An 18,248-nucleotide genomic window follows, 5' to 3' on the forward strand; every position below is an offset into this window, starting at 1 on the left:
ATTGATTAGTAGAAATATAATTTAATTCCAAGGATACTAGGGTGGCTTTTATTGATTGAGTATACAACGAACTTGCTGATACAATTACACACTCAAGTAAATTAATTAATTTTACTATAGCCAATCAATGTTTACGCTCTAATATATATCGCTTTATATATATACATATATATGCTACAATATATATTTATTTTTGTCCTATATAATAATAATCACCCTACTTGTGTTAATAAAATTCAATTACAAATTTATTAACAATTAACTTTTTTTTTTTTTTATATATTTTTTCTGCGTCATACATTTATTTGTCCAATAAAATTTATTAATTGTATTTTAGAAACAATAAGAAATAATTAAAAGAAGTCAAAAAAAATTTTGCCGCGAAAATTTCTTACGCGACTCCAAAGTCCGGAGTTCGAATCCCGTGGTAAAAAATAATTATGTGATTAAAATTAAATTATCTACGAAACTATTGACTTTACGAAAAAATTTATAGATAGCTGTTTTGTAGATTATAAAATTTCCTACAAAATTGCTCTCTGTAAATTTTTTCATATCTGTGATATTTTGGTCAGTATCAAAATTCAAAGTTTGAAAAATTAAAAAATTGTTACCGCGTAGTAAAAATTAATTATGTAATGAAAATTAAATTATCTACGAAACTATTGACTTTACGAAAAAATTTATAGACAGCTGTTTTGTAGATTATAAAATTTTCTACAAAATTGCTCTCTATACATTTTTTCATATCTTTGATATTTTGGTCAGTATCAAAATTCAAAGTTTGAAAAGTTAAAAAATTGTTACCGCGTAGTAAAAATTAATTATGTGATTAAAATTAAAATATCTACGAAACTATTGACTTTACGAAAAAATTTATAGATACCTTTTTTGTAGATCATAAAATTTTCTACAAAATTGCTCTTTATAAATTTTCTCAAATCTTTGATAGTTTGGTAATTAATTGCATTCAAAGTTTATATACAAATATGGTTTGGCCATGAGATAAAAAATTGAATGAATTAAATGGTTTTATGGAATTTTCGTATAAATATTTAATTAAGAATTATCTACTCGCCTTTCATAGAGCCGTCGAGGTGACTAAAAAGTTAAAACTAAAAATAAATAACGCTATCAGAATTTAATCCAATCGAATAGAGAACAGGTTAATATTGTGGCTTACGATACCGATGTTTAATGTTTCATACTGCCTAGATTTACATAATATTGTCATTACAATAGTTATTTTGTGTACAGATAAACTTCATACCCATATACATATCCACACATTTATATATATATATATATGGTCTTGATATACGATAGTGATATTTGTGTATAGAATTTATATTTCCATTAAAGACCACAATATTCCTTTCATTTATTATCAACTACTATTTTTTTTTTCAGTCCTTATGCATTTATTGGTGCGTCATAAGATAGAGAATTGAATGCGCTTTTGATAGAGTACCCACATGACATATATATTTGATAAATTTTATATATATATATATATAAATATTTATATATATTTTACAATACATGAAAAATAAATATGGCTTGTTGGTACTCTATCAAAAGAGAATTAAATTTCCCGTTCAACAATTATATATAAATATATATATTGTCATATATATATTTTTCTGAATATACTCTGATATAAATTTTGAAAAATATAAAAAATAAATATGGCATGTTGGTACTCATTTTAAAGGTCATGTAATTTTCTATCAAATTACAACACATAAATATATATTTACATATATATAGACATATATATTAGCTCAAAATATATCAAAATAAAATGTTTGTTATACTTTTTCATAAATTATTCTTCAAATAAATTTTTTAAAAAATCGCTCATGACGTATTTCCATCGGAAATTGAATGCTCTACAAAAAAGGTCCTTATCCGCGAATTGATATCTTTGATAGTTCATCAACTACAGACCTTCAAACTTCCGCCCGCGGAAAATTTTAAAATAGTAGTTTTTTTTCTTGTCCTTTTTTTTTTATATATCTCGACATAATATGGTGAAATAAATTACTTTGTAACATATATGTCTATAATACTCATAAGCAATAATAATAATATATAATAAAATAAATAAATATGACATATCGTGTGTAATGTCGTAGGTAACTATCTCGTAAAGAGATCGCGTGACATCTATAGATTATCATTATCATTATAATTTAGATTGTAATCTCTACTTCTATATTCAATAACATGTTCCTATATAATTATTATTGCATTATTCATTCTCAACATTTATAAAATAATCATTATTTTTTTTTTTTATGTAGACATAATCGATTAATTAAGATCTTATTCATAAATATATATAAAACTCTTAAACTATCAAGTTTATGACAAAATATAATCAATACTTTTTTATAGGAAATTTAATTTCCTACAACTTTTGTCTGATATATTTTTGTCGTATCTCTGATATTTTAGCCGTAATATAAATTCCAAGTGTCAAAAGTTATAAAAAGTGGAAAAAAAAATTTTTTTTTTTAATTTTTGAACTTTAAAATTAAAATTCTGACAAAACCATCAGAGATATGAAAAAAATATATCAGTACTTTTTTGTAGGAAATTAAATTTCCTACAAGTTTGGTCTTATATATTTTTACTGTAACTTTGATATAACGGCCGTAATAATGAGTTTTAGTAGCCAGTAGACAAATGTATGAAATTTTTATGCAAAAAAAATTTTTTTGAATAGAAATAAAAATTTATTATTTAAATCAAAGCATTGATAGAGTTTTTTATATACTTCTTAAGGCCAAGAGGGTGTGTAAAAAGGTGAGGAAGCGAGAGAAAGGGAGGAAGTGATTTATTACCCGAAACACGTATCAAGGTATTGAGAGAAATAAATTTTTATGCTTCTCATGTCTAACATCAGATCTCTGTCATAAACTTGGGTACACAGTATATATTATATACATATATATGATACATATATGACTGAGGAAATCCGCAGGGTTAAATTTATATAAATTAAATAAAAGAACTTGCGACTGCTGAAGAAATTTTTAAAAAAAGTACTCGGAGTTATAGACAGCCATGATTAGGTGAAGGGTTGAGTTTAGAGAAAAATGTGTAGAATAAAAATTGTAGGAAATTCAATTTTCTACAAAAAAGGATTCTTTAAAAATTTCCGTAAAACCAATACTTTCATTGGAATTTTAATTTTACGCACTAGCGTTTTTTAATTGGAGTTTAAATAGACCGCGAAAATTTTATATATTTTAAAATTTATATTGCGGATAAAATATGAAAGATAGAAAATAAACGTTCAGGAAAATTTTATAGGAAATTTAATTTCCTACAAAAAATGTCTGAGGTGAAAATTACGTAGGTGCAGTAGTTTGGACGCTAGAGTTAAAAAACGTAAAGAAAATGATAAAAAAGGAGTGGAGCTTTTAAAAGTGGTGGCAGCACAAGTCGACCAAGTTATCTGAATGACGGACTTGAAAGTTTTATCGGCGGGGAGTAGCAGGAAGATTGAGACTCGGGTTAACAGATGGCGCAGGGTATAAGGAAAAATTTGAAAGTTTCTTTCGAAATAATTCAAGCCGTCATTTCGTATGCGACAGCCACCATTTTGTTCAAGTTAACTAAAAATTCGTCGATACTGTTTATAAATTCCTCCCACTCTCTTTTATTTATGGCATCATAATTATTATTGATGTCAGCTGAATCTACTTCTCGGAGAAAATTTTCAAACTTTTCAATTTCCTTCGTGATTTCATTCCAGACCCAGAATTCTTCAGAGTCCTTGTCAGCAGTTCCATATTTTTCCGCAAGTGCATGGACGTAAGACTTAATAATTAAAGATTTTTTGAAAAATTCAGCCCATAGCTCAACAAAACGTTCATGTTCATTATTGTTATCATTACTATCATTATTATTATCAATTTTACGTCCTCCGACAATAATAGATGTATCATTTGATTGATCAATCCTGTAATTTCCATTCATCAAAAAAAATTATTACCGTTGGTAAAAATTAGAAATTTCAGTATAAAAACGAAAAAAAAAAAACTTTTTTTGACGCTTCGCGATTGGAGTGTGTAAAAAAATGATGCTTCGTGGATGACGTGTGCCATACTGGGCGCTTCGTGGTTTAAATGTGTACATAAATAATGCTTTGCGATAAGAGGAATAAAATGTGATTCGTGGATATCTAATGTAATAATTGACGCTTTGCAATCAAAGTTTAAAATAATTGATGCTTCGTGATTGAAGTATGCAAAAAACGAATGCTTCGTGAATGATGTGTGTCATAATAGGTGCTTCGACGTTTAAATGTGAACATAATTGATGCTTCGCAATAAAAGTATGTAATAATTGATGCTTCGCGATAAGAGTAGCAATAATTGATGCTTTGTGTATATCTAGTGTAATAATTGGCGCTTCGCAATCAAAGTATATAATAATTGACGCTTCGCGATTGAAGTGTGTAAAATTTTTTTTTTTTCGATTGAAATGTAAAAAAAATTAATGATTCTTACTTACATGTGTAATAAACCATTCACCCCATTGAAATAATTTAATAACGTTGGGTTATACTTTAGAACCATTGCATTAGGGTTATCATCATCATCATCATCATCATCATCATTATCAAATGTATTCAAATAATATGCTAAAAAAAAAATTTCAAATTACTTTCTAATTTTTTAAAATTAATATTATTATTATTTTTATCAATTAATACTGATATATTTACGTGTTATATCACAAAAAAAATATAATTTTTTTTCCGATTGAACTTCTTCATAACTACAAATTGGTGAACTGTAAAAAAATTTATAAAATTTAATTCATTTTTCAATTTACCATTAATTTTGATAGTAATTAAGATTATTTATTAGAATATTTTTTTTTGAAGATAATTATTAAAAATTACTGAAATTATTCACCTCGTCATTGCAATTTGAAAATCAGATGAAAAAGTAATTTCATTTTTCCAAAATTCTTTCAAAGAAGTATCAACATCTTTTTTAAAATATATTCCGTTTCTTTTCTTTTTAACTGGTAGACCAAATTGTTTATCCTAAAAAAAAATTTTTTTTTTATCCTCGAAAACAACAAAAAACAATTAACATACCTTTGGAATATCGACGTTATTTATTTTTATATATTTTCGTGGTATATTTAAAAATTTACAATAATCTGGATTCAAAAATATCATTGATACAGCATTCCAATAAATTAACATATTTATTGTAATGATTTCATTTGGTCTGGAAAAATTTTTTTCATACATTAAATTTAATATTTTATAATTTAAATAATTAGTTATTAATAAAAACTTACAGAGATTGTTCATTATCAGTTAATATATCAACCTCAATATTGTTATTATAATTGTGATTGGGGAAATTATAATTTTTAATTGAAAATTTCAGTGGATTTAAATAACCTATCAAGTAAAAAAAAAAAAAACAAATTATAATTCGTATATAAATAAACTCCAAAAGCCGAAGGCTAGTGCTACCATCGTGAATGTATAATCTTAAGATTATTGTTACTGTTGGTTACATAATCCGAAGGCAAATGCTACCATTGTCATCATAAGCCAAAGGCTAACGCTACCATTGGAATCATGAGCCACAGGCTAATGCCACTATTGGCATCGTAAACCAAAGGCTAATGATATTATTGGCATCATAAGCCAAAGGATAATGTTATCATTGGCAACGTAAGCTAAAGGCTAATACTATCTCTAAATATCATGAGCCAAAGGCTAATGCTACTATTAGCATCATAAGCCAAAGGCTAATGATATTATTGGCATCATAAGCCAATGGCTAATGTTATCATTGGCATCGTAAGCCAAAGGCTAATACTATCTCTAAATATCATGAGCCAAAGGCTAATGCTACTATTGGCATCATAAGCCAATGGCTAATACTAATTCTAGACATCATAAGCCAATGAGCCAAAGGCTAATGCTATTATTGGCATCATAAGCCAAAGGCTAATGGTACTACTGGCATCAAAAGCCAAAGGCAAATGCTGCCAATGGTATCGTAAGCCAAAGGCTAATACTACCTCTAGATCTTATAATTCAAAAGCTAATACGACTATTGGCATCATTAGCCAAAGGCTAATGCAACCAACATTTTTAATTTTATATTTAAAAAAATACTAATAATAATAATTACTTACTATTTAAAGATTCAAATGAATCTGTAAATTCAATTAATAAATGATTACGATAAGTTTCATTGGAAAAATAATTTAATAAGGAACAATCATTTTCTTTGACATCTTCCATGTGACGTATCATATATTTATTATCGATAATACCATTCTAATAAATGTAATTTATTATTATTTAGTATATTCTTCCAGTGACCTAAATAATAATCTTATATATATATATATATATATATATGTATATTTTTTTTTTTCTGTACTTACAATAGAAAATTCAGGACCAAAATTAATTAATAACGATGTATTGATATCGAAATTATAGTATGACTTTAATTCTTTCAATTTCTGTCCTGTCTGATAAAAAAAAAAAATAAAACGGTCCGTGAATTTTTTAAGGACTTATCAGACAATAAATTAAAAATTTTATTATTTTATATAATTACTTACATTAGTATCTTCTATACGTTTCATGTAATCAAAAACATGGTAAATTGAATTGAAAATTTTAAAATTTTGTCCAATTATTGATGGCATATCAAGATAATTATCATTAATTAGGATTGAATTAAATGTATAGAGATTATCGAGTGATAATTTTTTTTTAATAGCTAAATTATAATTATCATTATTTTTTGATAAAATGACATTTACTAATTTGCAACTAGCAACTGAAAAATTAAAAAATTGTTAACAGTAAAGGAACAAAATTCAGAAAAAGAAAAAAAATTTATTTACCTTCATTTTTATTAATTCCATAATTTGAAAAAACATAATCTTTGCAATCATGAATTTTTTCAAAATTACGATCGATAAGCCCGTAAGCTGACGTAGTAAATAAATGAATCAATAAAAATAACAAATTTATTGTGATCATATTTAAAATATTATTTTTTTTTACTTGTACAAAAAAAAAAAAAAAAAGTCTATTCATCAGCACTCAGACTAAAAATGATCATTAAATTATTTTTAATAATTAAAAGTCAATTAGTAAGTGTGTCATGATTATTGATTTAGTATTTTTATTATCCATAATAATAATTATTATTACTATCAATATATGACCTTATAACATATTTAATTATTAATTAATGTATGATAAAAAATTTATCATTAAAAATTCTGAATTCAAAGGAAAATATATATATATATATATATATATATATATAAATGGAAAGAGAATCGAATTCCCTTTAAAATGAATACCCACATGCCATATTTATTTATAAAAATTTTGAAAGCTATATAATATGTTAATAAATATATATATAAGGATTTTAAATAAATATGAAAAATTTGTATAGCTTGTGCGTATTCATTTTAAAGGAAATTAAATTTTCTATCAATATATACACTCAGAATATATATATATATATATATATATATATATATATATATATATATATATATATGTGAAATATTAAAGAGAAGTATAGGTTGTTGGTACTCATTTTAAAGAGAATTGAATTTCCTTCTTATCTATGCACTCATATATTTATCAAAAAAAAATATATATATTCAATTAAATTGATTTTATTTATTTTTGTTGTCTACAAGTAAGCATGTTTATATTTAAAATTGTTTAAAGTTTGTGTGACAAATCGAATGGAACTACTAGTTCTTCTCCTTCATCATCTGATGAAATTAGCGGAATACGTGAATTTTTATTTCTCACATTATTTCCTCTGAAAAAGGTAGATTTAAAAAAAAATTTTCATTCAATCATACATATATATATATATATATATATTATATATATCTAATTACCTTATACTACTAACGAATTTTTTCGTACTCTCAAAATCATTTAAACTCTCATTACACCATCTCAATTGCTCATCGCTAAATCTATACTGTCTAGACATTATTCCACTGCATTCTTTATCAGCTTCAATATATTTAACCCCCAGACTAAAAAAAATTTTATTCATAAAAATAAATATAAAAATTTACGAATACACTTACGAGTGTGCCAATTCACGTGCACCAATAGCATAATCCAATAATGGCATATTATAATTCATTATTGCAATATTATATTTACGATTACGATTATCATCAGTTAATAGTAATGTATATCCTATAAAATAATTAAAAATTAGATTTTTTTTTTATGTTTTTTTTGTTTAGTACCTTGTAAATTGCAATTATTATCTACGCCTCGTAAACATATTTGTGACCTAAAAAAAAAAAAAATATATCTATATATATATATATATATATATATATATATATATATATATATATATATTTGAATCAGAAATTTGATGCCCTTTAGAACGAATACCGACAAGCCATATTTATTTGAGATATTATTCACGGTTCACATATATATATACTAGAATATATATGAAAAATTTGGAAAAATAACTATGAAGTGTAGGTACTCATTTGAAAGAGCGTTAAATGTTCCGTACAAATATAATTATGATTAGCAAAAAAAATTTACGCTGTCATCGCTATTTCGACATCGACATTAGAACGATTTGACATACTATTATCGACAAAATAGTGTTTTAATGATCTATAGATACTAAATAAAGTGTTCAAATCTTTAGGAAATATAATACCAGATGCCTATAAAAAAAAAAAAAATTTTAATTCAGTTAAGATTTATCAGAACTTTTGTAGAAATAAATTTGCTATGGTTATGGGAGTAGAAAAAGGGAACTTGTTGCCGTAGGAACAGTATTAGAGTAGCGGACTTTGCCGTAAGATGGAAGACAGTTGAGAATTTACTGTAGCAAACTTCTGATGGAATGTGAGCAGGGTTGTCGCCGTATGATGGAAGCGAGGATGGGTTGTATTGCCGTAAGATGGAAGTATTAGTTGACGAAATGTCTCAAGGTAATATTGCGGACATGTTTGTTGCCGTAAGATGGAAGGATTAGTTGAGAATGGATTGCAGCACATTTCTGGCAGAATGCAAGTCAAGTTTTGCCGTATGATGGAAGCGATGACGAGTGGTATTGCCGTAAGATGAAAGTATCAGTTGTCGGACTGTCTCAAGATAGATGCACGTGTAGTTTTGTTGCTGTAAGATGGAAGTATTGAATGCGAATGTGTTGCAGATCTCGCTGTAAGATGGAAGCATAAGTAAAAATGTTGTCGTTAGGCGTTGAAAAGGAAAGAAAGGGAAAGATGTTGCCGTAGAATGGAAGTGTGATTGAAAGGGAGTTGTTTCAGCGAATAGGGGGGGGGGCATTGCTGTAAGATGGAATTAATCGCAAGAAGCGTTAGTGTAATCATCAATATCAGAAAAATATTACGACTAAAGCAATTGAAAAAAAAAAATATTTTTTTTACCTTTGCAATATTAATACTTTTTATTTTAATATTAATATTCGGTACATGTACCAATGTATTATTAATACCAGAAAATAACATTGAAACTGCGTTCCAATACATCATAATATTCATCGCCAACATTTCCGTCTCAATCTTTGCACTGAAAAAATTACAATTTAAAATTTTTCTTACAGACCACCGTCTAAATTTTTTTTAAACCTACTGTTCTTTTGAGTAACCGACATTTATATTAAGATTTATATCTATTTCATTTTTATTGCTGTTAATAATAGCCTGCCTTGGAAAATTGTCGTAATAAATGTCTAAGAAAGAAAATATATTATTTTGTTATTCATTTATATACATCTAAATATATGTCAGGTTTTATTACCTTCATATATATCCGTGGTATCTTTTAGTTCAATAACAATATGTTTATTATTATTATTATTTACTGACCTTATGTGATATTTATTGAAAAGAATACCGTTCTAAAAATTGTTTTTTTAATTTTTAAAAAAAATTCAAAATATTTTATTTTAAATACTTACGACTGATAAATTTTTTTTCGATAATAATAATGATGTTTTTGTATCAAAGTCACGTAATGAGTGTAGATTATCTAAAATGTCATGAATCTAGAGAACAAAAGAATACTTTTTTATCATTTATCAATTTTCATTATGACTAATAATAGATATATGTAATAATTAATAATATTAATTACCTCATTATCTGCATAAATGTAAAACCTTCTTTTACTTCTTCTAAATAATTGATTAATTTGAAACCCAGGACTTAAAATAGAATTTACTGATGAGTTGTCATTAAATTCCATGTCATAGTAATGGACGTTATAAAATTGATCAATTATTAACCAGAATCTGTTATTTTTTAATTCTCCTAATTTAACGTTCACATCTTGACAGTTAATCACTAAAAAAATGAAAAAATTTTCCAAAATATTTCATCATACTTTTGATTGAAATAATGGCTGAATTATCAAAGATACGAAAAAAACATTTGAATAAAAGTTGTAGGAAATTTAATTTTCTTCAAAAAAGGTCCTGATAAATTTTTCTATAAACTCAATATTTAACAAATTATTTTAATTTTTCGCGTTAACCATATTTTAACAATATTTCAAATAGAATTTTTAATTTTCAAACTTTAACTAGCCATATTTCATTAAACAAAAAACAAAATTGAAATTCAAAAGTATAGTCTGGATAGGAAATTTAATTTCCTACAATTTTGGTCCAGTGGTTAATCATCGTAAGACCAATCGTTTAAAAGTTACGGCCGATTAATCACTTACTAGTCGATATTACAAAGATTTCTTATTGTTTTCAATTAATCGTCCGTATCTTCTAAACTATTGACTTAATCAACATTTTTAAAGACATGAAAATTGTAGGAAATTAAATTTCCTTTCTAATAGTGACCTTAAACTTCTGATTAAATTTATCACTCACTTAGATATCGGCTATTAATTAAAAAATATTTAAAAATTATTTACCTTCTTCAGGATCTAGCCCAAATTTTTTATAATTCTCATCAGTACATTCTGTTTTGATATTTTTAGTATCATGAAATGAAAAACAAGTGGTATGATCGATGAAAAATAAATTAATTAATTTAAAAATAATTAAATAAATCATCTTAAATAAATTATGACCACGAATTTAAGAACTGACGTCTTACAGTGATCGACATATAATTTTTAAATTTTTAAAAATTGGTTGTAACAACCAATGATTAGATAATTACCACCAACACAAATTATTATTATTATTATTTTTAATCACCTGAAACCGGAGGTAATTACGAGTAAAATAAGTACCCACATCAATATATTTAGAACACTGTCACATGATTACAAAATGGCGGCTTAATTGATTAATCACGTTCTAAATATATCGATGTGACTACTCTTTCAACGTAGAATTTCATCGGCTAATCAAAAATTCTATTTATTAATTTTTTTTTTCTAAAAAATATTCAAACTTATTTTTACTAGACTCAAAAATTTTTTTTTTTAATTTTAACCTCAAAGTCTTACTCTAGACTAAATTTCATGAACTTCAAGTACCCACATCAATAAATTTCACGAACTTCGAATTGACAATTAATAATTAATTAAAAAATTAATTAATGATCATCTTACCCAATTATATCGATGTGGGTACTTATTTTTAGTGAAATTTCCCTCGCTTTTCAAAAATCCTACTCATTATTGTCCAAAAAATTATCTCCTTCCAAAATCAAAAATTGACCATTTTGCCCCTCTTTTAGCCTTCAATCGTAACATAGCCTTGTGACCACTCATTCTACGGGGAATTTTATCACCTTTTCACTCCCACCACCCGTGTTAAAAAAAAAATTCCATGAGTCATTGAATCATTTAAAAAAAATTGTTTATTTCACTTTTATGATTAATAACAAATACATATTGTTATTTATTGTAATAATTTATGTGACTTGCATCGTCCCATTTTCTTCGACGTTCATCATAAGTCACTAAAAAACAATATATAATTATAATTAAAAAAAAAAAAACGAAACTTTAATTCCTGTACCTTTAATTCGTTTATTAGACAGCTCAATATTTTCCAACAATCTATCAACTGTTGATGTGTAATTTAATAAAATGTAAGTAATTGACGCAATCGCAATTAAAAAAATTAAAGACGTAATTAGAAAAATTATATATTTTTTTCTTTCGTTCATTTTAAATTTATAAACTTTATTTCAAACTGAATTATTTGAAACAATAATTGATAAAAAAATGTATAGAGAAAAGAAAATTCACGACTGACTTCACTCGAGTTAAAAATATTTTCTATTATTATTATTATTATCGAATTTTATCTACAAAAATATCATTAACGCCTAACATAGATTACTCAGTACTCATGAAATGTCTATTAATTACGACATCTAGTATTTTTTTTATCTATTTTTTTTTTTTTTTTTTTTTTTTTTTTTTTTTTTAGGAATCAATAAAAAGTTTTCTTAAGATTTCATAATTTTTTGCTTCAAAATTAATTTGCGGCCAATCTACTAGAAATAGCAAGAAAGTTAATGAGATCATTTTTGTAGGAAATTTATTCCTCTACAAAAAAGCTCCTTATGAATATGCCGGAAAAATTGATAGTTTAGGCAGTAGGATTTTTAAAGGCAGAAAAAATTAAATTTTTTAAATAATTCTTAATTTTATTTTTTTTTTTAACTTTTAAATTCAAATTCTGGCTAAACTTACGGAGATATATCAAAAGTGATAAGGACCTTTTTTATAGAGAATTAAATTTTCTACAAAAAAGTAAAGAATGACTTTTCACCAAAACTCGATATTTTAGACAGAAATTAAGTTTGAAAAAAAAATATAAGAAATTATTTAAAAAATAATTCAACAAATAAATTAAAAAAATTATTTACTATCAAAAATATCAACTTTACATAAATTTTGAATGAGACCTTTTTTGTAGCCCATTAAATTTCCTACAAAATTACTCCTTATCAATTTTCCTCTATCTCTATTCCTTCCCTCTCAAAACTTAAAAAAACCCATAAATCACCTTTTCATTTTTAAATTTATATTCAAATTCAAGTATTTTCCCGCCTCCGCCATTTCGCGCGTTGCCAATTCCCCCGCCATTTTGTGATAACATACCGGTAGCATTTACAGTCAAATAAACATTTTTATTATTATAAATAAACAATAAATTTATTCTAATCAAAGGATTTCAAATTTTCGTTCCCTAATTTCGAAATTTGAAAAATAAAAATTATATCCCCTCCCTTTTTTTTGCTCGCAGTTTGCGGTAAAAAAAGATACTGGCACAGTAATTTCGACACTCCTTACATAAACAATACCCTAATAATAATAATAATTAAAAATAAAAAAAACTTTTTCAAATAAATCCGACATTTTTTTTTTCTATTTGAAAGAAGGCGTATTTTTTTTTTCGAGTTATCGAATTTATCAGTGCCCTCATTGCAAAAAAATAATAACAATTCGTAAGAACAATAGCTCTATTGAATATAAAAGATAATTTTTTTTTTTTAATTTTAAATAATTCACTCATATATTTATTGAGGTCAGTGAACAAAAGTTCTCATATTTATACTCAGTAATAAATTTTTTTCAAAAAAATTGAAAAATTTTTCTTTGCTACAAAAATTTAAATAAAATTTTTTTTTTTACTTTTTCTGAAAAAAAAGAAAAAAAAAATGAGACTAGTAATTTGTGATACTGTTGATAATGTTTCTGAATGGTCAGCAAAATATGTGATGAAGAGGATCCATGATTTTGAGCCTAATGAAAATAAATATTTTGTTTTGGGTCTACCTACAGGTAATTTTTTTTTTTTTTTTTTTTTTTTTGAAAAATAATAATTATTTTAAAAATTTTAATTTAAGGAGGGACGCCATTGGGAATGTATAAAAAATTAATAGAATATTATATGCAAGGAAAATTGTCATTTAAATATGTCAAGACATTTAATATGGACGAGTATGTCAATCTGCCGAGCAATCATTCGGAGTCATATCATTATTATATGTACCACAATTTTTTTAAACACATTGACATCGAGCCGACAAATGTCCATATACTGGATGGAAATGCCGAGGATCTAGAGTACGAGTGTCAGGAATTTGAGCGGAAAATAACCGAAGCTGGTGGTGTTGACCTTTTTATTGGAGGTAAAGTTTTCTAGAATTTTTTACGAGGTATCGGACCATGATTTTCTAAAAGTACACGCCAAGACGCGTTGAATGAGTACCCACATGAATAGGTTCTGAAAAAGTTGTCACAGACCGCCATTTTGATTTTGATTTCCGGTTTTAAGAAAAGCGCTCGGAATATATTGATGTGGGTACTCAAACTCCTTGTCTCGACTTCCTGGACCTCTTTCTGTGTCTCACGAGTGTCAAAAAAAATATTCTGAAATTTTTCAAAATTTAAAAATCTCAAAAAATTTTTTTTTCTGAACCCTATGATGTGGGTACTCAAACTTTATGAAATCACCTCCTGAACCCAGGATAATTACTTATGGAACTATTAATTGAACCAGGTATCGGACCAGATGGTCATATCGCCTTCAATGAGCCAGGATCGTCTTTAGCCTCTCGCACGCGGGTGAAATCTCTCGCGCAAGACACTCTGGAGGCAAACAAGCGTTTCTTTGACAACGACATCGAGAAAGTTCCCAAGCAGGCACTCACTGTTGGTGTCGGGACTGTAATGGACGCTAAGGAGGTGATGATTCTTATCACTGGCTCTCACAAAGCATTTGCGCTCTACAAAGCCATTGAAGAAGGCATCAATCATATGTGGACTGTCTCAGCCTTCCAGCAACATCCACACGCTCTTTTTATCTGCGACGAGGACGCGACCCTTGAACTCAGGGTCAAAACTGTCAAATATTTCAAAGTAAATTTTTTTTTTTTAACTAATTAATCAATGAGTTAATTTATTAATTAATTTTCTGTATTTTTCAGGCATTGAGTGACGTCCACAGAAAATTAATTGAAGACTAAAAATTTTTATTTTTTTCTTACCTTTGAAAAATTTTTTTATGCCAGTGAAAAATTTTTTAATTTAAAAAATTTTTTATTTTATTAATTTTGACGGTATAACAAATATATTTTTCATACTACAGTACAATTTGTCTTATTAATTAGTATTAATATTAATAATTAACTTTTTTGGAACCGCGAATTGGCGGTTTTTTTTTCAGTGGTTTGAAGTCGCTATTTCTATAAGCTATATTTCAGTGAGTATTGAAGATAATTGAATGTTATGGGAGGTCATTGGAAAGGAAATTTGATAAGCTGCAATTTCTTATTAATTGGAATTTTTCGTAGGAATGATATTTATTGAAATATGAGGCTCTGAAAGAAATAAAAGGGAGTAATGGGAAAAAAAATGATGTTTTTACTTTGAGATGCTGTAACTTTTTAAAAAACGATTTTAGGGAATTTTTTAAAGAGACAAAAGTTGTAGGGAATTCAATTTTGAATAATTTTTGATTCTTTAAAAAATGTCGTAAAGTCAATAGTTTAGAAGGTATTGCTAATTAAAGATGTCCTTATAACGAAACGATTGAATTTTTATAAAAAATATGATAATTGATCTTTTAAGTGGCTGTAACTTTGAAACAAGTGACTTTAAGTATATTTATAATGAAACAAAAATTGTAGCTTATTAAATTTCCGTTCCAATGAACATATATAACGTATGTCTATCTGATATATTTTATAAGATATCTTAGAATATAAAATAAATAAATAAAATTTTTACTTAGAACCCATAAAAAAAAAATTACAAATTATAATTCCTCGTTATCATTACTATCAGTCTGCGAGGTTTTGTTATCCTGCAGGACACTGACTGTAGTGCCGGTAGTTGTCGTACTGATGCTATTGCTGCTATTTACAGACCCATAATTATTCGCAATATTAACCAGCTCTCTCAGTACATTATTTTCTTCTTTCAATTTTGATAAATTTTCTTTGTACTTTAACTCACTTTCCTCGTCTAGTGACGCAGCGACTCTCATAACTGCAGCCATTTCATTTATTTTCTCAGCCTGGTTGGTAATAATCTACAAAAAATTTATTTATTTTTTATTTTACTCAATCAGATATTTTTTTAAAAATAATTAAGTACCAGATTCTGCAAGCTGATAAAATTCCCCGTCAAATGAGTACCCACAAGCCTATGATTCGATAACCCGCCCATTTCATATATATATAATATATATAAATATGACAATTAACTTTCGGTTTAAACCCCATCATGTGGGTACTCAAACTACTCGTCTCGACTTCCTCTCTCTTATCCCAACACTCATTTATCCAAAAAATTGAATTTTCAAAATATAAATTACGGGCGTCGATTTTTTTGGGTCAATTTTTCATGTCATCTAAATATATCGATGTGGGTACTCAAACAAACGGAAATTACCTCACGAATTCAAAGAAACAATCAGTTGTCACATTACAATTACCTACAGAACTTGACAACTAAAATTTACCTAAATTTGATACTCACATTAGCATAGCGCGCGTTATAAATAGAGGACAAGTTTATTTTGTTAGACTTGATCAACGAAGCAGTGTGCTGGCGATATTTAGACATGATAAGCTCAATAGTATTCTGATGTTCTTCTAGAGCATTGCGGAGCTCGCGGTTCTCGGCTTGCAGCTCGCGCAAATGTTTAGTCTCCTGCTGTATTCCTGCGATCAGAGCATCCCTTGGCTGCTGCTTTGCCTCATTGTTCAGCACCTCGATCTCTTCTTGGTACTGTTTCATATTATCTATCTGGTTGCAGACCGACTGGATCTCGGTTATCAAATTGTCTGCCGTGTTCTCATGGTCCGAAATACGGCCGACTAATTTTTTAGCGTCACAAATTATTTGTTGGACTGTCAGTGACATTTTTCTGAATTTTTTAGAAAATTTATAATACTATTATTTTTTTATCAAACATATATTTTTTATTTAATATATTAACATATAATTAAAATTTGAAAAAAAGAAATTTTTACTTACCTGCGATTTTGTTTTTTATTTTCTTGATATTTTTTTTTTATATATTTATATATTTATATTTATGTTATTCACAGGTTATGTTTTAACCCTTTCAAACCTGATTTTTTGTTTTTTGGAATTTTCATGAACCGATTTTTTTCCTGTTATAGTAGGTACTACTGAGTATGGAAATATTGAAAAAGCTTTTACGAAGTTTATAATGTTCGCAAACAGAAACAACCGTTTTTAGTTACGTAAATTTTTATTTTGCTATATTTATTTAACAAAACTTTAATGTCCTCAATTGTGCACGGTAGGTTTGAAAGGGTTAATGTCAACTTATTATAATAATAATAGCAACAATAATAATAATGATAAAGACGATGAAAGACAGCAGCGCTGTCATAAAAATTTGAATTTTCGCGCCAAAATAATTTTTCAAATGAACGCTTGGTTAGAGCTAGGGCTAGACATTTCTTAATGCAGAGTAAAAAAAAATACTCGAAATTTTTTATTTTATTATTTAAATATTTCAATTATTTGCGCGGGAAATTTAAATATTTAAAAAATAAATTATTAGAAATGAGAAAAATTAAAAATCGTGTCAAAATAAAATGGCGGAATATGACAGAAAAATATTTAAAATATTTAAAAAAAATACACTTGAGTGTTTGAACAAACCTTGGCGGGAAAATAATGTGCAGAAGGGTGTCCTAATGCACTTGGAGATTTAATTTAAATAGCTCCAAGTGCTGCAGCTAAAAAAACGTCACTTGACTGCTATTTCCCCACCAGACGATGCCAGATGATTTTGCTCAGCTAGGAAGTTGTCAGCATCAGCCATCAGCAACACTTTACACTACCACTGAACACTGACACTTAACGACACCACAGACACTTTGCACTATTTTAATTTTACAAACACCACAATTTAATTAAACAATTACTATGAGCAACTAATTTAATGGATAATTACACGACGTCACTAAGATACGGTTTCTATTCAAATGTAAAGAAGGATCTGGACTACTGCTGCCGTTGATGATACTGACTGTCGCTAGTAGCTAAAATGACAATGAGCGGTAGTGACACCTAGCGGAAATGATAAAAAATAAATGGGACGTGAGCCAAAATTTCAAATAACAAACCAACCCAGAATGCGCATGCGCTTTGTAATTTTAAATTTTCGCGCATGCGCATTCTGGGTTGGTTTGTTATTTGAAATGTTGACTGACGTTCCATTTAT

General features: G+C 27.0%; 4 protein-coding genes across 5 annotated transcripts; 1 reads left to right on the forward strand and 3 right to left on the reverse strand.

The window, feature by feature from the left end:
- Window positions 1-304: 304 nt before the first annotated feature.
- On the reverse strand, window positions 305-7,004 carry LOC103574608 (intermembrane lipid transfer protein tipC). The gene is made up of 10 exons (XM_014439502.2): window positions 6,913-7,004; window positions 6,625-6,845; window positions 6,442-6,531; window positions 6,187-6,331; window positions 5,332-5,437; window positions 5,123-5,258; window positions 4,935-5,068; window positions 4,742-4,809; window positions 4,528-4,657; window positions 305-3,973 (listed from the first exon to the last, which is right to left on the reverse strand). Exons 2-10 carry the CDS (start codon window positions 6,709-6,711, stop codon window positions 3,580-3,582), a joined length of 1,290 nt encoding a protein of 429 aa, XP_014294988.2. The 5' UTR covers window positions 6,712-6,845; window positions 6,913-7,004; the 3' UTR covers window positions 305-3,579.
- A 687-nt stretch (window positions 7,005-7,691) lies between these two features.
- Window positions 7,692-11,261, reverse strand: LOC103574607 (uncharacterized). The gene is made up of 12 exons (XM_053737969.1): window positions 11,233-11,261; window positions 10,982-11,029; window positions 10,190-10,398; window positions 10,014-10,100; window positions 9,854-9,953; window positions 9,686-9,785; window positions 9,481-9,622; window positions 8,624-8,751; window positions 8,308-8,354; window positions 8,140-8,254; window positions 7,942-8,085; window positions 7,692-7,859 (listed from the first exon to the last, which is right to left on the reverse strand). The coding sequence occupies exons 3-12, from the start codon at window positions 10,298-10,300 to the stop codon at window positions 7,757-7,759; spliced, it is 1,077 nt and encodes a 358-aa protein (XP_053593944.1). The 5' UTR covers window positions 10,301-10,398; window positions 10,982-11,029; window positions 11,233-11,261; the 3' UTR covers window positions 7,692-7,756.
- Window positions 11,262-13,216: 1,955 nt separating this feature from the next.
- Window positions 13,217-15,133, forward strand: LOC103579680 (glucosamine-6-phosphate isomerase). 2 transcript variants are annotated; one of them, XM_053738869.1, is made up of 5 exons: window positions 13,217-13,562; window positions 13,687-13,819; window positions 13,885-14,169; window positions 14,541-14,899; window positions 14,968-15,133. In XM_053738869.1, the coding sequence occupies exons 2-5, from the start codon at window positions 13,696-13,698 to the stop codon at window positions 15,004-15,006; spliced, it is 807 nt and encodes a 268-aa protein (XP_053594844.1). In that variant the 5' UTR covers window positions 13,217-13,562; window positions 13,687-13,695; the 3' UTR covers window positions 15,007-15,133. The 2 variants fall into 2 exon arrangements, with proteins under 2 accessions (XP_053594844.1, XP_053594843.1); XM_053738868.1 differs by having other exon boundaries at window positions 13,217-13,819.
- An 83-nt stretch (window positions 15,134-15,216) lies between these two features.
- On the reverse strand, window positions 15,217-17,335 carry LOC103579758 (FGFR1 oncogene partner 2 homolog). Its single transcript, XM_008561282.3, has 3 exons — window positions 17,024-17,335; window positions 16,523-16,913; window positions 15,217-16,073 (listed from the first exon to the last, which is right to left on the reverse strand). Exons 2-3 carry the CDS (start codon window positions 16,907-16,909, stop codon window positions 15,798-15,800), a joined length of 663 nt encoding a protein of 220 aa, XP_008559504.1. The 5' UTR covers window positions 16,910-16,913; window positions 17,024-17,335; the 3' UTR covers window positions 15,217-15,797.
- Window positions 17,336-18,248: the final 913 nt, after the last annotated feature.

The sequence above is a fragment of the Microplitis demolitor genome, chromosome 4 (genome assembly GCF_026212275.2).
Source record: "Microplitis demolitor isolate Queensland-Clemson2020A chromosome 4, iyMicDemo2.1a, whole genome shotgun sequence".
Classification (NCBI taxonomy): domain Eukaryota; kingdom Metazoa; phylum Arthropoda; class Insecta; order Hymenoptera; family Braconidae; genus Microplitis; species Microplitis demolitor.